Source organism: Buceros rhinoceros, unplaced genomic scaffold (assembly GCF_000710305.1).
Source record: "Buceros rhinoceros silvestris isolate BGI_N320 unplaced genomic scaffold, ASM71030v1 scaffold10338, whole genome shotgun sequence".
Lineage (NCBI taxonomy): Eukaryota > Metazoa > Chordata > Aves > Bucerotiformes > Bucerotidae > Buceros > Buceros rhinoceros.
In genome coordinates, this window is record NW_010428627.1 from 1 (window position 1) to 25,604 (window position 25,604).

The following is a 25,604-nucleotide window of genomic DNA, read 5'->3' on the forward strand; positions in this document are numbered from 1 at the left end:
ACTGTCACCACTGATGCTATGGGCAGGTGCTGGGGAAGTCTCAGCCTGGAGCCACCAACAGACAGGAACTGCATTCAGGAATGCACAGATTGTGACTGAAGGCAGAGCAGGAGGAGTCCTCCTGAGATGCCGACCATGGAAGAAGGGAGCCTGACCCTTGTGATCCCTCAGCTCTATACCCAGTATGACGTCTATGGGACGGAACACCTTGTTGGTCAGTGTAGGGTCACCTGTCCTGTCCGCTCCTCCCCACAGGTGCAGCCTCTACCTTACTGCACCCCCACCGTGGCACAGGATTGAGCAGTGACCTTGGTCTGCACAGGAGCAAGTCTAAGCCAGAGCCTTTCTGCACACCAGTCCCTGGCAGTGACTGTGAACATCAAGTGTTATCACTGCTGGGAGCAGACACTGACTGCAAAAACACGCCGTTAACTTCAGAAACTGCCGTTACTTAGAAGAGACCAAGCTGGAAAGTAAAATCACTGAACAGAATGAGTTCTGTTCTGACTCAAACCAGGACAGTAATCTAAACTCTGGCTTGATTTCCCAAGACAAAGATTCTCTCCGAATCTTTTTTTAAAATGACAGTAATTAAAAAACTTTGCCTTTCACTTTTTTTACTGTTAATTAAAAACCTTTTACCCCTACATACTGTTTTCATTTTAATCACCTCAATACACTTAATATTCCCACTCAGCTAATCAGAAATGGAACACGATTTTCCTCAGCTGCTGAGCCAAAAATATTACCTTCCTACTTGAAAAACTCTCTGAATCTTCTGACAATATAAAAACTAGCTTTCTAATTCTCATTTTCAATTTCTGACATAGAACTTCTTACAATCTCAAATATCTGACCATGTATCCGTTCTTCCACCTCACTGTCTCCGTCAAACAAATGACACCTTCCTCAGTATGCTTTCTGTCTGTGCACTTACACATCCCTTGTACTGAGTCCTTCTGAACTGCTTTCCTACCCCAGTCACAGACAGAGCACTTCGGACTGAGAGCACTGAATGCAGATGACAGACAGGAGCTCTATTCCTCAGTTTTTCAGTCACATGAACTATAGCTTCATACAAATGTTTTCTCCTGTTTCCGTACATTTAATGATATCCTCAGAGCACGGTCAATTTTTTAATGTATTTAACATATCTAAGTACAATGAAACATTCCTTTCAAAACAGTTTTGAAATCTCAGTTTTAAAGGGCTATGTCAGCTCTAGGTTCCCTATAGGGAAAAAATCTGATAGTAATGTCATGTGTTTTAATAGAATTTTCTATTCTAACAAGACTGAAATTACGGTCTTGGTTTCAAGTGGAAGAGACTAAACACAAATTCTAGCATTGTCCTTTGACGATTATTTCACCAAACTTCACTTGGATCGGGAGATTTATTTAGCTGGTGCATAACATTCATTGAGAAAAGGAAGAAAATGAAACAAAAGATGAAGAACATTTTGCGAAGGGGTAAAATACGAATGCTGAACTTGGACCCATATTACCAAAATAACTGTGGTAACATATGGATTAACACAATTCATGAATCATTTTCAAGTAATGCTCCAAGCACAGCATGTACTCCAAATACTGCTGTCTATATAAAGGGGCAAAACCAAACTGTTCTTTATAAAGCTGGTGGTTTCCAATTTTAACGAGAAAGGGATTTGATGTCAGTAGGTGGATAAATACTATTTTTGTGACCACGTTGTTTTCTTTCTTATTGCTCACTTTCAATTCTGTGTCCATGGCAAAGTTTTTCAGCTGAGATCATACACACATAGAAATACACCAAAACAAAGGCTATTCATACAACTTAGGAACATTTTCTGAAACATCTTAAGCACTGAAACTCTAGGTCAAACATCTTTTAATGACAGTTACCTCTGCATACGTGTGCATGATGCATATAAAAACTAAGCATTAGTAATCACCATTTCATTTTCTCCAAGCCCAGGAATTAATATAAACCATACATAGGGTTAAAGCAATCCTGGCCAAATGTTGTTGAATATGTAATTGCACTCAGCATTCAAACTGCTGTGCATTGCCTGTGCCCCCAAAATTGCTGTGTTTATCCTAAGAATGAAACCCAGCCTCTCAGAACAGTCTTCCTGTATTCTAACAGCTTTATGTTAAGAACAAAGCATTGCACACATACGATACACCATTGGTATACCTTCAACTCATATTAAATGCATTTTTGGCTCTCTCCTGGAGCACAAACAAGGCCAACTCATTATTCTAACTAGTTAGCCTGACAGTGGCACTAAGATAATCACAAATACTAGGCCTGTTCAGTTGCACAGCCTCCCGTGACCACCCATTCTACTACCTATCAGCTACCTTGTGACTCACAGCTAACGATACTCATGGACGAAGTTCAATACTGTATTCATGCTGATAAAAGAATTACCCTTCTTTCCTCAGTATGGCAGAGAGGCAGAACTTCCCATGCCTCAAAACAGTATTTTACAGTCTTATGCACACACAGAGATTAAGATCAGGTACCAGATTGCTCCAGGCAGTTATACAGTGCTGTAAATTATGGAAGCAGAAACACATAAAACCAAGTGGCCATTCTTTCTTATATTTGAAGCTGCATACCCAAATCCTTATATGACTGGGTCAATCTGGGGTGAGTGTACAGCTAGGTGACCTGCAGTGTCAGCCTAGGGAGCCTTCACTGCCCCTGTACCTCTTCTGGTTGCCAATAGAGTCTACACAGAGCAGCTCTCCACTGATTCAGGCATCATGGCGACTGGCTTCAACATGAGAGATTGACTGCTGAAGCTACTTGGGATGACTCACAAGCAGCACAGGTACCACAGGTACTGCCAAAACACCAGTTACTATTCTAATAATTCTGGACTTGAAAAATACCTTATAGTTCTTGAACTGAAATCACTACTCATTTTCTGAGTTAATATTCAGTCACTTCAAAGAGAAACAATTCCGACAAATAATAAAGATAGGAGCAAGACAGCAATTTCTTTTTCTTTTTCTCCTTCCTCTTGTTCCACCAAACTGAGTAATGAAATATTCTTCATTAGTTTATCAGAGCAAAGCTACTTTCAAGAGGTACACTACTGCACTTCCTGATCCTTCTGATTCTTACCTGACTGCTCATCACCACACCTTTTAAGTCAGAACTCCAGAACTCACATGACACTTTTTTTTTTTTTTTTTAATAAAGCCTACCTCTGTAGTGGTCCCAATGTCAGCAGATGGGCTGTATGTGCTGGTATCTGGTGGAGCAGTACCAACACTACTTTTAACTGGAGAGCTAGGAGGAGCAGGTCCTGTCATGGTTTCAGTATAGGCAGAAGACTGATATAGAATTCCTTTCCTCTGAATTTTATTCCAAACTTTACTTGTGATCTCAGCCAGTTCATAAAGAAGCTGCATCTAAAAGAAAAAAACCCATTTTTTTAAGATGAAGTTTTCCTTAACGAGGTGAAGAATCATCAATATCCTCCACTGAGACTTAGAATGTAACAGAACTGAACTTCTCACCATTTATAATGTTCTGATAAGCAACTACACTGCAATTAAAATAATTAACATAATTTACAGTACAGTGATTTTGATAAAAATAATCTGTGCTTTATCCACATGTATGGTACGTAGCTCACAAAAACATAATCAATAACATGATCTTGTATAACTTTCACTAATATCAATTTTAACAGTTAAACAAAGGTAATTTGTGATGTATTTCATATGTATAGATACTGGCTCTAGAAAAAGTCAAACAAATAAACTTTATGAGATATTAACTATGCAAAATTCATTCATTTAAATGGTATTAAAATAATGATCCTATACAGCATATGAAACTGTTCTCTTTTAGGAAGAATCTCCAGTATCAGACTCCTGGCATATGCCATTCCAATATTCAGAAACACACAGTTTAACTTGCACATTGTTTGACTCAGTTCTAAGAGGTATTTACACAAGTTTTCGTAAATAAGCGTTAATCACAGAATTTGTATGACAACATGCTCCAATATACTGTATAAAACAAACTCAGAGAAAACTGCAGACAATATATAAGCAGATCCACAGCTGGATACCATACCCAACTTGCCATTATAAAAAATGGAAATTCTCATATTTATAAGAACTTTAAGCCTCAGGACACATCTACTCTATGAAGCTGGCTTCTTATGTGGGCAGAACAGATGCAGAAAAAACACTGTTGTCAATCTATATCTGATATAAAACAGTACTTGATATTGTGCATGAGAGTGTGTGATGAAGTCTCAAAGCACATGCTACAGTCTTTTCTTAAGAGATGAAGTGCTGGAATTTTATAAAAACATTCTTAATTCATCTCGCATTTTTCTTTTGAAGTTTCAAGGTTTACACTGAGCAGGTCATATAGTCTTTTGACAGAATTTTTCCTTAACAGGGATAAACTTCTCAGTACTTTTTTGTCTTCGTATACAGACAAACAAAACTTTGTCTGTGGCAAAAAGGTCTTTCTTTTAGCTGTGCTTTAAAATACCTTGTGTCTGAGGCATCCTCATATGCACTGGTAGCCTTTAAATTACTAATTACAATTTTCTAAGTTTTCCTCAGTCCCTTCCATGTAACTCAGGAATATCAGCTAATAATATCCATCTGATTGATTGAGTAATGTAACATTAACTGGTGTTGACATTTTGCTGGCAAAAGAATCTCTAGACAATTAATAGGATACAGACACATATCCAAATCATGCTTGCAACCTCCACTCCCCTCTCTCAAAAATATTTTTTGGTAAAGAAACCAAACTATAATTTAAGCTGTACTTGTCTCAATGAAGCAGAGATTCCAGAAATTTAATTATGCTACTGTTCATAAATGCACAAACTAACACAAAAGAAGGAATGATGCAACTTCTGTGTTTGCATACATACTCATATACAAGGTAGAGAGGTTTGTCATCAGCTAATTCAGCACTGAAGAGTTTAAATCTTACCAGGGTTGCAACAGTCATCATTACTGCAATAATTAGTTATTTTGTGATGCCAAGGATATTTTTTAAAAATTGCCCAGGCTAGAATCTTTGCAGCCAGTCTGAAACAGCAGTGATTTCAGACACCAGTAGCCATCCCTCTGTACATTGTCAGCCAGCCCAGTAGTATGATCCTAATAGTCTACCCTGCTCTGAAACCAGAGACAAAACAAGTTCAACAAAAAACAACCATTCCATTGGTTGTTACTCATTAAAATGGAAGGATTTCGCCTTCTCTCAGATGTCTCTCTCTGACTGGACTTTTTGAAGTGAGTAGTCTTAATATTTTGAAAATCCATTGCTGATTATATTAGAAGAGCTAATGTAAGTGTAAAGCCTCTCTCCTTTGTAAGTATTTTTGAGCATAACAGTTCATACAGAATAATTATTTTTAGTACTCTTTATTCAAGAGAAGAAAAATGGTATGACAAAAATAGGAATTACTCTGCCAGTATTTGTTACTGCTTCCACTCCCTCCCCAGCAAAACCACACATAACTCAATAAAACCCTACTGACTAATTGGCAGAATCTGTAAAGTTCAATATGTTACAACATTTCATACATAAAAAAAAAATCATACATCTATTGACTTTAAAGGGATACAACCATCAGAACATGGTTTCATATTAAATCATAATGCTCATATAGCAAAATACTTCACCTTTGCCACCATTTAACAAATTCACTAAGTATCACCTACTTCAAGGCTGTCAGCTATAGACAAAATACAGCCCATCATTCTAAAGAATCAAATTTCACAATTACTCTACTTTATAACTATCAAATGATGTTTATGTAATTGTATTTTTCACCTTCTGTTCTGAACATCTGGTTAAAGGAGACTTTTTTTTTTCTCCTTTTGCATAAGTAAAGCAGAAAGGACAAGTAAGGCAGATGTAAGGGAGAAAGTACAGCTCAGGAACCTTCACTAAACTCAAATCATTTGTCCACATCCCTTTGGACATTATAATACTTCAGTAGATTAATAACATCACAATGTACAACGACATTCTTTCAGACAACAATATTTGGTCTGATATTCTACTGTACAACTTCATTTTAACACTTCTCTGTACTTGTAATATGATTCACATGGAACTTACGATTTAAATTTTTTAGTGCAAATATTTTCTTACAGTTTGCAAAACAAATTATTTGATCACACTTCGGCAGGAAAGCTTGAAAATGTGTTTTACTTCACTTTTCTTTTTAATTTGCATCTCAAATTTAGATAAGGCTTCCACTTATAACAACACCATTCTGCTTATAAATTAATACTATTAATGTACCACATATATTAAACATGAGATTAATGGAAGATTTAAAAAAATCAGAGCTGATCAGACAATTTGCTGGAATGCACCTATCGAATGTAGCAAACCATTCTGTTACATGAACATCTCAAAATTCTCTGAATAGCTGCAATATCAAGATGAACTTTGTACAGTTCTATGCTAATTAATACAGAACAAGGCAGATTTCCATAGGCTGTGAAATTCTGGTATATGAACTCATTAAATGTTATGGAAATACCACAACATTGCAAAGTAAAGCTTTCAGAAATCTTTAAAAATAAAACGTAAAATTAACAGCAAAATCATAATTTTGTCCTTTCCTGTTTGCACATTTCTAACACAGTGACAATGCTTTCTATGCACAAACACACCTGTCATACTGCTTCACAAGCCTGACTAGACCTTGTGGAGGCTGCCCAATTTCAAATTCTTATTTGCCAGGTCCAGTATGCAATCTCATTCTACTGACTCTCTTCCTAGTGAGTGTGAGCACATCCAGTACAGAAGACAATGGCATATGATAAATGAGTCAAAAATAACTTTGATAGAAGGTAGTGAATGGGGCTGGAGACCACACATTGAGCATAAAGTAAAAATGTCATTTAAACCACTTGTTTCATTCACAGAACACGGAATGAGGCAAGGGAAAAATTGCGTGTGACTGAGAAACATGTTGTAATGAGCAAACACAAGGAGTAACATTACAACTAATTAATTTTAGCTTTAGTATTACCAGGCTTGGGCCATAGGTCCATAAATCTTTACAAACATGATGTGCTGTCTATCAAAACAGAGTATTTTCTGTTCTTTCTCTTTCTTTCTATTAAATGAAGAAATAAACAGTCCATTTTGCCCTCAACATCCTTTGAAAAACCTTAACATACGGCTGAATCTTTGGAGCAGACAGCACATGATTGCGGAGCCCTACTCAGACCTCACCAGATCTGCAATTCCCAAGAACCAGAGTGTTCTTCCCAGCACCACTGGAAATGCGGCAACTGTCAGGAAAGTGTTATTGCAGTAAAGATGACTCAAAATTTTGCACAGAAAACCTATTTTGTTTGGAATCAGAGCAAACTTGATCCAGGTCAGTAAAATACAGGGTGCACTTTCTGAAAAATCTAGTGACATCTTTGCCTTTTAATAAACATAAATGAAACGGTAACTTTTGTTTACCTACATTCACTTGGGCTTTCTTCCCTTTCCTAAAAGATACCAGTTTGCCTAAAAAGCATTTTATGTCAGAAAAAAATGTTAGTTCTATGAAAAAATGGTTAAAACGTACATTAAACCATTTCAGTATATGAATCCACAGTGACAGCGTAGCAGCACTAGAGCCTTTAATGGTACATCTGCTATTCATTTCAATCCATCAGCCAAAAGATGCATTTATACTGCAGCTATTACATTCTGAGAAGAGTTTAAATTACAAAACTTGAGAAAGCTTCAAAGCAAATCTTAATCTAAGCACCTTGATCTTAACGGCCCAGTTAAAAAAACCCCCTAAGATAGAAGAGACCCACTTCAACAAAATGCAGAACGATTGTACTTAAATCGAGTTATTTTTAATTTCCTTTCATAAATTAATTAACTGTACCAACCTGGGGGTTGGAGCACTTTATTTCAAGGGACTCAAGGTCGACATGAAGGCAGACAACAAATGAGTGTCTGGATTCTGGCCCCGAAGCAAGAAGTTTCTGTGAAGTAACAGCTAAAGTAGAAGTACAGCCCATTGGTTCCACGAAATTCAGTGTCGACTGTTGTCCAAGAAGAGTATATATACTGAAATGATGCAGACTAATAGTCCATGGAAAAGCATCACCTAATGATTAAAAAGAAAGAAAAACAGTTAAATAATTGCATAACAAAAACTAGGCTACTATTTTCTCAACACTCAGTAAAGGCATTATCCTAAACCCTCTTAGACGTCAGGCAAGTGCAATCAAAAATCATTACTTTGATCCCAAACTCACAGAAACAGAATTCAACCATCAATTGCATTCTATATCTCGAAATCTGAAGAATAGCAATAAATTTTTTATAACTTTTTAAAATTGAAAACCATTGGGAATTTTAACCTCAAAGTGTGAACAAACGTGTACAACATAGTCTTTAAAGAAGTCTTTTTGCTTTATATGATTTTCTTCAAACAGGAGTATCCTGAAACCACTCCCTACTTATTTCAACATATGGATGGCAGAGGCAGTTCCTCACATTACACACTTGCACATGTTTACAGGTTCTAATACTAAAAAGGAGAATTATCTTTGCTCCAAAAAATTAGAGCTTGCATCTCAGAGTGGTGCCACAGACTAAAGCCAATCCCAACACACTGCTGAGGTGAGACCTCGATCACAGTGCAGCAATTTCCACTGCCTCCACTTAACCTAAGTTAACCCTCCACTGTCTCCGACCAAGAGAATGGTGATAGGTTTTGTAAAAATAAACTACCATAGACATACATTGAGCACTTGATTTTTTTATATTTAGGGGGGAGCCTACCCAGAGAAGTCTGGCAGCCTACCACGAATCCTTACCAAGAATAACCAGTGAGTGAACTGCAGTGTCCAGCTAAATAACAAAATGGCTGCAACTTCGGTATAATCTGGTTTTAGAGTGTCATTAGATGGGAAAGGAAAAGTTTCCAAAGGAGGACCACAGAATTATTTGGGTAGGTCTTTAAAAGGCCAAAAGGGACTATTTCAGTGAGAGAAAGCCTTCAACAGCTCTACCAGCTAGCGCTGAAAGGAAATGTGAACACAAACTATGGAAACTGAAGCAGAATCCTTGTGGTGAGTTCGACCCTGGCTGAACGCCAGGTGCCCAATAAAGCTGCTCTACCACTCCCCATCCTCAGCTGGACAGGGGAGAGAACAGCTTGTGGGTCAAGATGAGGACAGGGAGATCACTCACCAGTTACCATCAAAACAGAAAAAACAGCCAAAACAGACTGGACTTGGAAAATTGACTTAATTTATTGCCAGTCAACTTCAGAGTAGGATAATGAGAGATAAGAACCAATACAAAACAGCCTCCCCCCACCCCTCCCTTCTTCTTGGGCTCAACTTCACTCTCAAATTCTCTGCCTTCTCCCCCTTGAGCATGTCCTGGTTTGAGCTGAAACTTCCTTGTTTTGGGTAATGGCCAAACAGAATTATTCCATGCAGTACGATAATTCTGCGTTTAACTGGTTAAGGGGGTCGGGTGAAACGTTACGCCGGGAGCCTTTAAAAGCAGCAGGCCGGGGGTGGATCTCTCTCTCGGACTCCCGGACTTCACGAAGGGAGGACTCCCACGAATCCGCTCTGCCGGCGACCAGGCCCGACTAGGCCGAGAGCTGAGGGCCGGCATCGGATTACAGACTTTGGACTGCTACTGCCGTGAGTCCGTCCCGGCTGAAATCGGGTGAGAATATTCGTGCCGAGAGCTTTCCCGCTGTTAAATTGAGCCGCGCGGGGGTTTTCCCTCCCCCCGGTCTTGCTGCGCAGAAAGAACTTCACTTTCCCTGCCTGGAAGCAGCTGCAAGGCCTTCACTCCCCCCTTGCCGCTGGCTGCCTGCCCAGAGCACTGACCTTGAACAGGACTGCACAGAACTCTGGTTATCTAAGTCCCCTCTTCTTCGTTTTTTTCCCTTTTTCTCTGTTTGTGCCTATATATATATAAAGTGTATAGTTGCATGGTTTTATTGTGTATTAAAAGTTTGTTTCAGTTTCCGTAACGCAAAACCGAGGTGTGAATTTCTGCTTTCCCTTCAAAACCTCTTCTGTCTCCAGTGAGGCAGAGGAGAATCGTTAAGGAATTCGAGGGGTTGTTTACCTCGGCCCTCGACCCTTAACAGAGCAGCAAAGTGAGATGGAGAATGGGGGTTGGGGTCAGTTCATCAAGCATTGTCTCTGCTGCTTCCTCCTTCTCACACGCTTCCCCTGCTCCACTGTGGGTTCCACCCACGACACAGTCTCCCACAAACTTCTCCAACATGGACTCTTCCCCTGGGCTGCAGTTCTTTATGAACTGCTCCAGCACAGGTCCCTTCCATTGGATGCAGTCCTTTAGGAATGGATGCAGGTATCCTGCAGGGTCACAGGTCCTGCCAGAAAACCTGGTCTAGCCTGGCTCCTCTCTGTGGGGTCACAGGTCCTGCCAGGAGCCTACTTCAGCACAGACTCTCCAAGGAGTCACGGCCTCCAGGACACATTCACCCAATTCAGTGTGGTGGGGTCTTCCATATGCTGCAGGGTGGGTATCTTCATCACAGACCACAGTGGACTGCAGGGGGAAAGCCTGTGTCACCATGGTCTTCACCATGGGTTGCAGAAGACTCTAACTCAAGCACGTGAAGCATCTCCTCCCCCTCTTTCTTCAGGGACCTTGGTGTCTGCAGACTTGTTCCTCTCACATATTCTCACTCCTCTCTCCCAGCTATTGTCGTGCAGCAGGTTTTTTTTCCCCATCTTAAACATGTTATCACAGAGGCGCTACCACTGTTGCTGATTGGCTCAGCCTTGGCCAGTGGAGGGTCTGTCTTGGAGCCAGCTGGAACCATCTCTCTTGGTCAGCTTCTGGCATATTCTCCACAAGCCACACCTGCTGTCCTCCTCACTACCAAAACCTTGTCATGTAAACCCAATAAAATCCCACATGTGATAACTGGGTCCCAGAGAAAGAATTGAGGCTCTGCAGGAAATACTGAACCAAAACCCAGAGAATGCTCAATGGAAGTGGGGAAAATGAGACAATAAAAGAAACATGGGTAGTTCTCTTTTCACGTGAAACAGGTATGTTTTTTTGTCTCTTTAGAAGTACAAGAGTATTTTAAGTTTATGGTGGGTTTTTTCCTCTGAGGAGAGTCTTCATCATTCCATTTACCAGATTTTCTGCTGAGGAAGTTGGGCCTTTTTGTCCACGCTTACATGATGGAGAGTCTGTGTCCAGCATGTGAATTTCCAGTCCACCAGGAGAAACTGCCTACCCCAGTTCAAAGTAACACAAAAGTGGCGGGGTGCAGTCTCAGATCTAAACACAGAAGGCTGGTAAGCATCCACAAACCTCAGCCTGGGCTGAAACAGTCTTCATCCTTGTAAAGAGCACATTCATTTGGAGGAAGAGGAGAACAGTCCTCCTTCCCGTATCAAAATTCAGAAGATAATTTGGTATGAGGTTTTATTTTTCAAGATCTGGGCCTGGATTCGTGGGTAAGAAGAGTCCAGATTGATCTAATACCCCAGAGCATGGGAGCCAGCCTTGAGAATCAGAACAGAAGATGGCAGACAAACACAAATGTACACTGGGATGGGCCCTTGGAGTCTCACAGGACAATAAAGTCTTCAAACCAGGGTATTTAAATACCCTGGAGAGAGTGTTTGCTGCCTGGTGTGGCCTACTATCAACATTGCCCTGCTGAGAAATCACAACACCATGAAATAGCACAAATCAGCATTAACTGTGGTTATTTAAAAGGAACTTTAGAAAAGTCTTGAAACTAAATTAAAGATGGATCAAATATTTTTTTTGAGAATGTTATTTTAGTAAAAGTTGTATTGTTTCTTCCACAGGTGGCATCAGCAGTAAGTTCGTACGGTCACGAGTATGGATCAGGAGAGTCTGTCTGTCTCATCTGAAGAAAGAACCGAAAACTTGAGTAGTTTATTTTGAAGCTATTGCATACTGAAGAATTCAGCTCAGCCAAAGTAACCTGAAAATATTTGGAAAGGTTTCAGATAAGCAATTTTGAAGCAGTTAGCAGCCTGTATTTTTTCCAAGTTCAGTCAGCCAAGAAATACAAAATATTAATTGTAATAGATTAAAAAAATTCAAATGCGAAGTCAACTCTAATGACAATCCATGAACATTTTTCTCTGTAACCGCTCCAGTAAATTAATATAATTTATAGTTCATGGATTAGAAGGGAAGAATCTCCAAAGAAAATACTGAATATCAACTCTATTATGCTGTACAGTTATTCTACCTTAATAGGAAAACACTGATCAAATTTTACCAATGTACCACAGTGTGCTGAACAAACACTGTAGTGACTACATGGCAAATTTACAAATATAAAATTCCCCCTCATGTCATAAGCTACCTCTTCTTCAACACCATACACACTATGTGACCATTCTATCATCATACTGGAACTGTTCACCTGAGAAATCCTTGTTTTGCTGTTGCACCTATACTTGCTTTATTTGGTTTTAAAAAAACCCTGTGGCTGCATTCAGTTGCAGACTGATTTTATGAAACTATTTAAATAATTAATTCAAAGTGTCTAGACATCTAAAGTAACATTGATATATGGATTTCTTTCCAATATGTGATTTATTAGTATGAAGAAAGGAAAAGTCAGGGCCACACTTTGCAAATGTTTTCTCTACATTTAACCTTCTTATCCATGCATACTATTGCTTTGTCACCTAATTGCTGAGATTCTGTTACACTGAAATATTGTAAGTAAACCTGATGTTGCCCTCAGTGAAACCAGAGCTCACCCCACATCTCTTATGGGCAAGGTTATAAAAGATACACATGAAAAACCCCAAGTATGGTTGAAGATTCTGGTTAGCACCTGATCTACTACTCTCATAAATCCCTACTTTTAATTTCTTCAAACATCACTACCGATTTAAAAAAACTTTAAAATGTATTCAGTAAGATATTTCAACTGCTTTTTTAACTTCTGAAATTTATAGGTACCATTTTAAGGTCTTTAGCAGTTGACTGACTCAATCACAAGACAATTTTCACAGAATTGTCATCCACCATTTATCTGCTATTTCCAATAGTTCCCCTTCCTACAGAGTTTTTGAGTTATTTTTCCAATATATATAATTATAAGCTTTTGTTATGTGCAAGCACTTTCTGTGGTATATGGTTATATGATGCACTTAGTTTCTTGAGTAAGAATTTAGTTCACTTTAGAGTTATTGCTCATTATAAGCTATTTTTACAGTACGTTGACATCCTGAGGTCAGTCTCTGTGAGTAGGCTGCAATATCCCCAAATGACAGTATGTCTACGCTCCCTTTTCCTCCTCTTTTAGTTTTTGTATAATAAGAAAAACACGGGTGAGTACACAGCTTTCTTAAAAGTAATAATTCATCCTTGTAAACAAGCCTTCTACTTATATTTTCTTTATGAAAGAAGGAATAGCTCAAGAACAGTTTCCAGGAAAAGCAAAGTTGATCAAATATAATTTCGGGGAGAAGGTCACATGTCCTAAGAAAGACTGTATGCCCCTGAAGTCTTGTCCAAAGATGGAATGCAAAGTAAGAGAAACTCACAACTAAAAATTAAAGTTATTTAACATTTAAATAATTTAAATTATTTTCCTCTACATGGGAAGAAACAAAGAAGGTGACTTACAAGCTTTGAAAAAAACTTTTTAATAGTCTGTTTAAGGGGAAGTTTTGGCGTGGGAGAAGGCAATCGCTCCATTAGAGAATCAAAAATATCATGATTGTGAGAACTTCTGTTTGGCATTATTCCCAGAGCACAAAGCCACACACAAATAAATTCCTTACCATAGGCTTTATCCCAACCAGGGGGATTCTTTTCTTTCACTAAGATCTTTTCTTCAAATCTGGGTTTGACAAAATTCAAATGGCTTTTTACTTTCGTGAAAGGTTAAACTACATCATCGGTTTAAAACAAACAAAATACTTTGGTTAATTTTTTTTTATCTTTTATCTGTCACTACGATTAGCAAATTAGATCATTCTTACTGAGAGTTATCAGGAAAAACATACATAACACACACATCCCTTTTATTTTGGTTTTTTTTTTTCCTTTTTAGTTGGCAGCATCTCTAATATGACTTTCAGTATTAAACACTACAATTTTATTTTTGTTGCTGTGAGCTGAGGTAAAATACAGGAAGGAGAAGAGTCCAATGGACATGGCAGAAGAAAGGGAGAGAGAAAACACTCATAAATCCAAAACGAATTTCAGGTGGCAGGAGTAGCTCTTGAACGTGCTTTTGACTTAATTTTTCATAGCATGCCCTTTATAATTGTTTATATTTCAGCGGTAAGTATGCAGAAAACAGAATATTTTTCCCAGAAAGTGTTGTCATAATAGTAATGGAACAATTGTTGCATCTCCCTCTCTTCAGCTTAAAACAAATACACAAAAAAGTAACAGTTCTTTCCAAATACAGATATATTCACAAATACAATAATGAACTAAGTGTACACCAATGCACTGGGTTTGGCTGGGACAGACTTCATTTCTTCCCAGTAGCTGATATGGGGCCATGTTTTGGATTTGTGCTGGAAAACAGTGTCAATAATTCAGGGATGTTTTAGTTACTGCTGAGCACTGCTTACACAGAGTCAAGGCCTTTTCTGCTTCTCATACCAGCCCACCAACAAGTGGGCTGGGGTACATGAGAAACTGGGAGGGGACACAGATGGGACAGCTGACCCCAACTGACCAAAGGGAGATTCCAGACCATATGACATCATGCTCATCAATAAAAGCTGGGGGAGGAAGGAAGGGGAAGCAGCACATTTGGAGTGATGGCATTTGCCTTCCCAAGTAGCCGTTACAGGAGATGGAGCCCTGCTTTCCCGGACATGGCTGAACACCTGCCTGCCCATGGGAAGTGGTGAATGAATCCCTTGTTTTGCCTGGCTTGCGTGCAGCGTTTGCTTTACCTGTTAAACTGTCTTTAACTCAACCCACGGGTTTTCTCACTTTTATCCTTCTGATTCTCTCCCCATCCTGCGAAAGGTAAGTGTGTGAGTGGCTGTGTGGGTTGAGCTGCCTGTTAAGCCACGAGAACTATTATTTCCATGAAACATAACCAAGTTCGAAATTTCTAGATCTCATGGACACCATTAAAATAAACCCAAACCCCAAGACTCAAGATTGTTATGGATACTTGCCTCACCTATGTCCAATACAGAATTTTTCTTATGAATATCTGTAGAACAAGATTTTTACATCAGTATTCCTTCAGAATACTGCTGCAAATCCATCTCCCATTTTACTTCTACCATTTAATTAAAAAAACTTGAACATAAGCAGCTTGTTTTCAGCTTGCTAGGTCCTTTACACCTTATCCCCTCCTTCCATTTCTGAATAAGTTGCAGAGTGTTAAAAAAGTTGTTTTTTTTCCCAAACTGGTCTACAACTCAAACCTCTATCAAATACTAGCTTTTCAGATAACGACTACCGTACTTTTTCTCATTCTTTGGCTATGCAAAAGAGCATCCCCCATAAACACTCATAGAAACCATCTCAAGTTTTTGTAGAGATTTGAAGCAAAAACCTTGCCACAAGTCCTATAGACACAAAACAGAGCACAGTTGTTGCCTCTCATGACCCATAAATTCTCATTCTTTTCTTTCCATAGTCTGCTGTATATAAATTTCTTTTCTCATCTTACCTTGAATCACAGAATATCTCAGGTTGGAAGTGACCAATAAGGATCATTGAGTCCAGCTCTCTGCTCCTTACAGGACTACCTAAAACTAAAACCCAAACCACAAGTGCAGACACATCTTGAACTCTGACCGTGTTGGTGCTGTGACCACTTCCCTGGGAAGCCTGTTCCAATGACTGACTACCCTCCCAGTGAAGAACATTTTCCTAACTCACAATCTGAATGTTAGACCTAAGACTTCTTTTTTCATGCAGCAGAGGTGGCATGAGAAGTCCTCCCTAACCTGCCTCCATTCTGTCTTGGAATTCACAACTCTCTAACCCCTCCTGTTGTGTCAGACTAACTGTGGCTGCACAGCAACTCGAGTTGCAAAACCAATGGATGTAAAAATTTCACTTCCGAATTCTTCTGGCTTCGACAAATATACCATGTGACTAGCTCTTTGACGATGAGTTTCATTTTGATCTCTGTGGGGCAAACCTTGAAATGAGTATTTCTAGCCATCCATAATACATGACAAACTGCAGCACATCATCGGAAGTTTTCAAAATAAAAAGAAGATAATTTTCAGGACAATAAGAAATGCAGATCAAAGAGTAAGTTTTTTTGAGTCTCTCACACTACCTTCTTCCAGGATGGGTCTCAGCACAACAAATGGGATTTCCTGCAATGGTTCCATGTGTTTATGTCCAGCACTCATAATCTTTATCTGGGGCAAGCAGACGACAAGTGTGCCAGGCATACTGGCCTGCCCATGGTACCAGCTTCGCACAGTCCCAGGAATGTCACCCGATACAATAGTACTTGGGGAAGGCAGGCTATCGTTCGGAAGGAACACACAACAAGATTGCACTTCAAGCTGAAAAAACAAAGCCAAGAAAGATTTCTCAGACACGGATTACCAATTTTTCCCTCCGATGTGGAGTATTCATCTTGGTACAAAATCTCAAGTTACTCATCCACCACAGCTGACTGAAAATAGTCTTAGTTTTCACTTGAATTTAGAAGAAAGATGACACCAAATGTTGGAAAACAATATATTCTTGTAAATTAGGGCAGGGAAGGGAAGAAAAAGTGTGATTTTGGTCTGTAAATTTGATCAGAAAAGTGTTGTCATATAACCTGAACGTGTATCTATCTACACTTCAACAGCTTTTTACTACGGTAACTGAGTCAGAGAATGTTCTTGCAGTAAAGCTGAGAAAGCCCTCCTCTTTATGCAGTTCATTAGATTTTTTTAGCAATAGCTAAGCCTCTAGAACCAACCAACATTTCATATACTGTTATTTATAGAAAGACTTCTCAACCTATTGCAGGGAAAATTCTGTCTTTACTCTGTAGACAACAGTAATGAGCCTGTACAGAAAGGTTAATCATCAGATAAACTAGGAAAAAGAGAAACTTTAGTGAAAAACTGACTTTAAAACAAATGGACAGGTGCATAAATACACAAAGAGGAAGAGAAACGAATAACGTTCGCAAAGTTTATACAGCTTTTTTCCTGTTTTCATTGCAAATCAGAAGTAATGCATATGGTTTCATATGAAATAGCACTTTTTTGCTGTTAATTTTGAAGCAATACCCTGAAACATTTCTGACCATTCTGCCATCTCCTTATGAGCTTCTAGCAAGTTTGAATGAGCCCAAACCAAGAAGTGAACTCATCATGACTTGTTAACTCCGAGGTGGTGTAAGCTGCAGACTGTTAAGTCTTCCTTGGCTCTTACAAGTAATATTCTGCACCTGGATATCAAATAACGCTAACAGCCTGCACACTTGAACGCTTTGTTAAGCGAGTACAAGCTATGATTCAGTTCATTTCTTCACATTGTTTGGAAAAGTCTAGTGTACAGAATGTTGGACACAAGATGTTATTTGTAGCTGTGATAAAAGAACATTTGTTTGCTGTAAACTTATGTAACAGAGTCTTTCAATTTGACATCATTAAAGGCATCGCAGCTTAAAACTGATAACCCAGGTTTGTACCCCATACTCTCTGAAGGCTAACAGTCCCTCTAGAGCACTACAGTGATTTGCTGGAATTCCCCAGAACCATAAGTGCTTTGCCAGCCTAGTGAGAACACAGATATTAATCTTAATTTTAGCATTTTTGTGCCCTTTTGCTTAGACAAACTGACAAGAACTCACTGCAGAAAAATATAAGTGGAATTTTGCAAAAATAAATACGTTGTTACATGAAGTCTGTGTTTGTTCCTAGTTTTATAACCGTTTTGAGTTGTAAAACAAAGTTAATTATATCTTTGATAAATAGTTTATTGATCCAAGGTTGCAGAGCGTACTTTATACTGGATGACAAGCAACAGTGTATTGTTACAGATGTAATAGATTTGGATTTTTTTTTTTTAAACTGGTAAATTAGTCATTGTGTCACAATTTGCAAAGATTTTTACAGTGACACGTAGATGGTTTTCTGGTCTATTAATAATAGGTTGCAGGTCAAGCCATTGTGGGATAATGATAAATAGATGACAAAAGAACTAACGATCAGTATAACTCTTGTTTTATCAGTGCATTTACCAAGTAAACAGTTTATAACAAATCATCCATTCTTCATATATACATATATCCATGATGATTAACATCAAATGCTGTCTGGATATACAAACCATGTGGTAATAATAATCCAAAAATTCCACCAACTTGGAGAGATATTATACTTCATCATATTGCCAGCAGCAGGATCTACAGGCAATGTTTTACGAAGTGCTCTTGAGAATAGATCCCGATACTCGGTAGAGTTTTTACACTTAATTGACAGTTCAATACAGCTCTGTTGTGAAGACAAGTTCCTGAGATAATTCTTGTTTTGTTTTACTTTGCCAGATCAAGAATATTGAAATGGAATCACAATAGTTTCACATCTTCAAACGACTAGGGGAAAATTCCTATTTATCTAGGCAGCTAATTTGCCATTCATTTTCAAACAACTGAATGGGAGCTGGACCATGAATTTTGGTGGAGTTTACATGATAGCATCAGACCCTCCATTTGTAATACTACCGATTCGCTTACAGATGTGGTTTGCTTACCTGAGTTTCATTCAATATTTATAAAAGAATAAATGAATTTTGCAAAACATTATTGCAAGATTTCAAAGAACAACACAATGAACACATAGCAAAATACCACATTTTAGGGCAAGTCATGCAATTATTATAAGTACACAAGAAATTCTCAACTTGAATGCACAAGGGCCCAGTAAGTGCAAACTCGAATTTCACCTATCGAACTTCTCAGAAGCAGATCCTGCTTACATACAACTATCAAATTCAATTGAATTTGTGTACATTTATCTGACGGAATCTGGAGATCTGTCTGTAACAAGTTCCTGTGAAGGAATGGAAGAGTGCACCTAAAATGATGGAATCATATATTGGGCAAAAGTGAGAACGTGCACTAGAAATTGCTTCACCAATCGCAAAGTTCTTTTAAAATTTATGTAATCCAAATTCTTAAAATTAAACTACATCAATAGCATATATTAAAGCTATCATATAAATCCTTTTACACTTTAAAAATAACTGTTAAACTTTGTGTCTAAAATTGTGAATTTAATGTAAAATGTGACTGATTTATGTAACTGAATATAAATCTGCAGCAGTAAATCTTGCATTAATGTAAGGATCTGACAATCCAAGGGAAAGAAAATGAAGTAATCTGCCAGTAAGAAGTCCTCAAGCTGGGGGTCAGATCCTGTTCATGGAAACCATCTGGTTGGGACCCTCCAAGCCACACCAAACACAAATGATCTTTTAAAAAAATATCCTATTCATTAATGCTTCGCAGCTGCACTGCATGTTACTTCATTTTTCCATGGCAACATCCTTTCTGTTTCAAGGATCTTATTTCAGTTTTGGTAGCAACATGTTCTTTTGCCAATACTGAACACATTCATGTGTTAAAGAGAAGGAATTATTACAAATTCTTGAAACAGAATCGCCCCTTACTTTCATTTCTATTATGTCAAGGCCTATACATGCTAAGTAACACACACTAAGGGCAAACCGGTGAAGTAAGCAGTATTTTCCCTTCTACTGTTAAAAAGTTATGCAAAGCATATTGCTCTAAGCTTTTACTAATAAGCCTAAAAAAGGGCAATGACTTTATGACTTTTCAATTAAAAGGAAAGTGTTAATTTACTGGGATAAACAGAGTATTTTTAATTCATATTTTATAAAAAGAGAAGGTTGCTTGATAGAAAAGCAAAATATATACTGCAGAAGAAATAGGTGTTCCTAGCTGAGGACTGTGGGTGGGAATGAAACAAAACAAATGACACGCCATAGTTGTCCTGCACAAGAGCAACCAAGAGGGACAGGTTATACAAGTCTTTACAGCCTTTCATGGTAGCGATACCATGTAAAGAGACTCCCTTCCCTTACCCACATTTTATAGCTATATAAACCACTTAGAGGCATTGAAGGTGACCCACAAGGTGACACTCACATAAAGATGTCTCCTGTAAAACAGCCTCTCTACATTAATCAAGATCCATCATATGCTCTCGGAAAAAAGGTTCATGTGTTTTTCTGAGTGTTTCAGGTACAGAATATAATCTTGCAATAACTCCCAAAACTGCAAAGAACCACGGTGACACATCTCATGTAGGGGTTATGGTGCGGTCATTACTATAAGACCACACCTCAGTCTCCAACATCCAAATTAGCTCTACCCAGTTAGACCATCAGCAGCTGAGCCAGTCATACACCGTTTGTTAGAATTTTTAAAAACGCAGGCCAGAAATTAAGTTAAAAAGTAAAAATGATATAAATGGAAAGCAGAGCACACGAGTAAGAGAACTAAGAGCGCAGGCTACCTGTACTACGAGTATAGTAAGGGTCAGCAGCATTTTCTTTGACCATTTAAAACACAATGTTTTAGCAGTACACAGTATTCTTTTCTAAGAAAGTTTGATTTTAAAAGAGCGTTTATTTAGTTACAGAAAAATCTTTTTTTGTCTGTTTGCAGTAAATAACCACCTTAAGAAACCACCCTGTCTTATAACTGCTGAAAAATTGCTGATAGCTGTAATTGCTAAGTTACAAGGCACAGAATTTCTTCATGGTTCACGAATAAAAACCACTGTTCAAAGAACAGGAACTCCAGTCAATCTCATCCTTATGTTTCTCTTCTTTCAATCAATATTTCACTTTGACTAAAATTCTGTACAAGTTATATACTTTAAAGAAAATATTATTTTCAATAATTTCAGGAAACAGTAAACTGATTTTTTCAAATAATTTTAGAGATATTTAAAGGCATGTGGAATATCTGGCTAAGTTTTATATGTAATAATTACACTCTTAGTTGGCATTGCAACATTACTCATTAATTCATTTGCTTTTAATACAGATCCTTCATTGTTCTCACTGGAATTTAGCATTAATAACCAATTAAAAATAATCGTGTCTATACTGCTCCACAATTCTAGCAACTATTAGTATGAAGAATATGTGAAAAGTGAATATTACCCTCCTAAGCAAATGCCAAAAAGACTTCAAGGCTGCATATAAAAACCTACAACATCTAAACAATAAAAATAACATTTTATAATTAAGGATGAAAGTCTTTTCACTTAAATAGTAATAGCTTACCACAAGTCTAATGCACAAAATCTTCATGCAATATTGTACAGGGATAGGGCTAAGCAAGTACCAGCTTTGGATCCAAACAGAACTTTCCAGTTACTTTGGTTCCAAACACATTTACTTACTCAAAACTTACACTAAAAAATAAAATCCTTTGATGATTGTAAGTTATGAAGTTCTGTTCTATCTGACAATGACTACAGACTTTTCTTTCCTACAACCATGTTAATAAAAGATCCAGGACCATGAAAATAGCTTTAGAAAAAACCTTAAAGTGCTCCACCATTTAACCAGATAAAATATTCTAGAAATGTGCCTTTTTCATGCCAAATGATAACAAAATACAGAAAATACGTATGAATTTAAGATATAAATATTTATGTGTTTAATAAAATGCATATTACACTTAATAAAACAATCATACTGTACTTGAATTGAAAAAGAGTCATAAACATTATCTTCACACCCTCTGTTGTCTTGCACAAATTTCAGCTTTCCCATTTAGGCTGGTATTGAAGGAAAGAAGTTATATATATGCCTTTGTGTCTTCAAATATATATTTAAATAAATCAGACACAGGGACTATGAGCAATAATAAAAGGAACAGCAAGCATATCTATAAATCCTCTATATTTCACTACGAAGAACTGCTGCTTATATGTTTGGAAGCACCTTTTGGGACTTTTTCTTTGGTGTTTCCTTGGAGGCTGTTGAAACTTCACCGGTACCATTTAACGGCCTTCTGACAAGATATTGGCATCTACTTTACTAAGTATGATCAAAGCATAAGGATGAAACGATGAGAAATTGTAAGGTGTTGTATGAATTCATAGGGCCATTTAATTTTCAACACAGACAAAAAAAAAATTTCATATTCATAATGATGAACATTGAAAGCATGAGTACCATACCAAAAAACTCTAAAAAGTAAATAAATCTAGAACCTCAAACACCAAATGATGTATCTAATACAAAGACATTCTCTGCCAGTATTAGCTCTAATCTGTGCGTATTACGTCAGAGCAGCGATATATATACAAATTACTCTCTTGATAAAATACATGCCTGTAACTGTCATCAGCTTTCATCTCCACGAAAAAACCACTAGTTTGAACTTTTTTTTTCTATTTGGTTATCTTTACCACTTTTTTTTCTATTTGGGTATCTTAACCATTCTTTGAAACAAGATCACTTAAGAAAATGTACCTTGAAAAAGTATGAGCAGAATATCTTAGCCCTGATTCAATTTTCCTCATTTATAAAGGTATTATTATATTGTTATTTTTATTATGACTCAAACTGTAGACCTCATATATATAGGGGGTCTCATTGTACTAGGAACCACCCAGACATATAACAGAACTACACTGCTTCCTTTGCACAGGTTACAAATTCTCTCTCTCAACACCCCTCATCCAGCCATTTTAATCTCCAGTGGTGTCAACATGAAGAATGAAAGACGACAAGCAAAATACTCATGAAACAACAATGAAAGAGCTGTCTGAAAACTAAATAGTTACTCCAAATCATCTCCTCAACTCCAGTATGTTCTGCAATCAAGTCACAAATCTGAAGTTCTTGCTCAGGCAAAACTCAAATTTTCAAACTTTAAAATATTTTGAACCAAAGTACTTTCTGCCTGAAAGAGGAGTAAAGCAGAAAGAGGTTCTGGGATGGCCCCATGTATACATAAATATATTTCTTGCTAGGAAGAAGGATCAGGTATTCAATGATTACTTTCTGTCAGAAATAGGTTGGGGGGAGCAGGTATTTTTTTTTTTATTTTAACACAGAAACAGTTTTGCTACTATATGCTGGCATACCATAAACCACCAGTCTCATAGAATGTACTGTTCAAAAGACAGATTACACTAATTCTAAACTAGAGACACATCAAATGCCTGCATAGAAAGTAAATTTGAAGAAGCGTTTCTAAGCCATCTAGCCACTAGGACTTCTCCCACAGCCTTTTTTGTGTGTAGCGTGCATATATACTGGTACAGGAAAACTCTGCTTTCGCTGATCAGCGACCACAATCTAGAGCAGTCTAGGATGAAACGGTTTAATCTGAAAGGTCGTCTACTTGTTCATTATCAAAAGCTAGACAAGTAAGCAGCTGAGCCATCGCTGTATAACATCATATTGTATCATACCTCAAGAAATATTTTATCATACACACTTTCCTCAAATACTTTTTTAGAAGGGAAGGTATTCTACAAATGTAACTATGGACAAAAAGGTGTATATCTGTGTTTATAATACAGAAACGTGTGACAAGCATGTTTTCTTCATATAATTTTTTTAAGCATCTTCCCTTTAGATATAAAATAAATATTTCAAAAAGTAATATTCTAAAACTAAAGCATTCTTTACTTAAATTACCAAAAATCTGTATTTTATTTTGCATTCTCTAAGACTTTGAAACTACTGAAATAAGACAATAAAACTTGGGAGCTCCTTTAAAAACCCTCTAATAAAATACACTAGGATGCATAAAAAGTATAATAAAGTTTGGAAAGACAGGGTTTTTTCACTTCCTTTTCATCTTACCTGAAGTGTAAGGCGCTTAACTGCATTCCACACTAGTCCAATAAATTCCTTCATTCTTTCTTCAGGACTTCTGCAGCTTTCAGATGAGTTCAGCATGGTTTTCACAGGAAGTGACAAAGGACGAGATTCTAATGCAAACAGCAAAACTCAGTTACACAAAGAATATGTAATTAAGTAATATACCTGCTGGTAGCAAAGAGTAAGATTCCTTATTTTAAATTCCAAGTGAGATTTTCTCTCGTTATTTATCTCACTACAGCAGGAGTGTACTATTGTTTTTTAAATTGACAATACAACTGTATCCGTTAAGCCTAGTGAGAACTGCAATGAAATGAAATGCTTAAACTTTTTAAACATAAATTGCTAAGAAAACATTATGAAGAATGTTTAACCTAAGCAAATTAAGACAGTTTTCAAAGTGTGGTAACCTATTTGGTGATGGAATAGCAATCCAAGATGTTTTCACATACGTGGCTGCCAGTATAATCTAAAAAAGGGTTTTGTTTTCTCACTCATTGTAAGAAATGAAAGACAGCCCATATTAAATTATGGCCTTTGATTTGTTTTCTTTAAAAAACTCACTTAATAAAAACTTAAGTATGCTTCCAAAGTAATGCATAAAAATTAAACCATTTTCTTAGTTTGTCAAAGTATGAGCTACTTTCTAAAGTATTAAATACTTCAGCAAAATTCAATGTTTTCTAGTAAAAAGATAAATTTCCTTAAATTGTTAATTACTTAGTAACATGAATATGGAGAGATTTTAGATAACAGAAGCATTTAATTGAATATGAGCATAGAACTTCAACTAGTCAGAGGATCAAGTGTAACTACAAATTCATTAAAGACTCTATGAGTGGTACCTAGTTCCTCCTGTCATCTCTTACAGAATATCCTCCTCCTTATGTTTCGGGATACCCACCAAATTATTGTCAGCTTCTTTAACATTTCCAGTTTTGGCCTACATGTTGTTGAGCTGACAAAAATGCATGAATAAATTATGAAGTCTTCATGACATCATTTTAAACTAAATTATGTGACAATTTGTGTCTCCCAAATATACAGCTAGGAGAAATCTGTGGCATACAAACTACAAAAAAATTCTTAAACCAAAACTACGCTGTCAGCTGAACTCAGGTGAGCAAAAGTATATGCCCCTTGATATGCATCACTGCGTCTTCAGTCAGTTTGATCATGCTAGGAAACACGCAAAGATTTAAAAATAAAACATCTGAGAGGTGAATTTCTGCCAAGAGCATGCAATGTTAATGCCACTTGAGGAATTAATTTGTGATGTTTTCTCCATTAAGGTTAGAAAAGACCAGAGTTTATTAATATTCTAAACAAGATCCTTCAACGATGGTATTTTTAATGATCTGAAAAAGAAGGGTTAACTTTATTGAACTGATGGGGGATTTGAAGATTCAGAAAGAGAGGTGGTCAAAACAGTGACAAGAGAATTTTTATGGCTGCAGTATAATCAGTCCTCTCAGATATTTCTGGCTCCAGTTACAGATCTATCAGAATCACCAAGAATGAAAACTGGATCATGAGAACGTAAAAAGTGTGACATTTCAGGATTGTTTGCTGTCAGCTGTGCTGGAGCGACAAAAAAGTATATTGTTCATATGGAAAAGCAGTGCCGAGAAGCTGTTTCATTTCTTTTCTCATATGGACACTTTTAGGCCATTCAGTGAGTATTGCACGAATGGATTAAGTCGTAACAAAGACATTCAGTGAGGAATAGCTGTTCTTCTTTACCTTCT

At 37.3% G+C, this 25,604-nt stretch overlaps 1 protein-coding gene across 1 annotated transcript in view; it reads right to left on the reverse strand.

The window, feature by feature from the left end:
* Positions 1-3,200: 3,200 nt before the first annotated feature.
* The window catches only part of VPS13B (vacuolar protein sorting 13 homolog B (yeast)), a gene marked incomplete at its 3' end in the record, with an annotated part of 37,028 nt that continues 14,624 nt past the window's right edge, over positions 3,201-25,604 (reverse strand). Inside the window, exons 3-6 of the mRNA XM_010142345.1 lie at positions 23,839-23,966; positions 16,304-16,538; positions 7,899-8,119; positions 3,201-3,407 (exon numbers count right to left, since the gene is read on the reverse strand). Of these exons, the coding sequence (XP_010140647.1) occupies positions 3,201-3,407; positions 7,899-8,119; positions 16,304-16,538; positions 23,839-23,966 (791 nt within the window). The remainder of the gene's footprint in view (positions 3,408-7,898; positions 8,120-16,303; positions 16,539-23,838; positions 23,967-25,604) is intronic.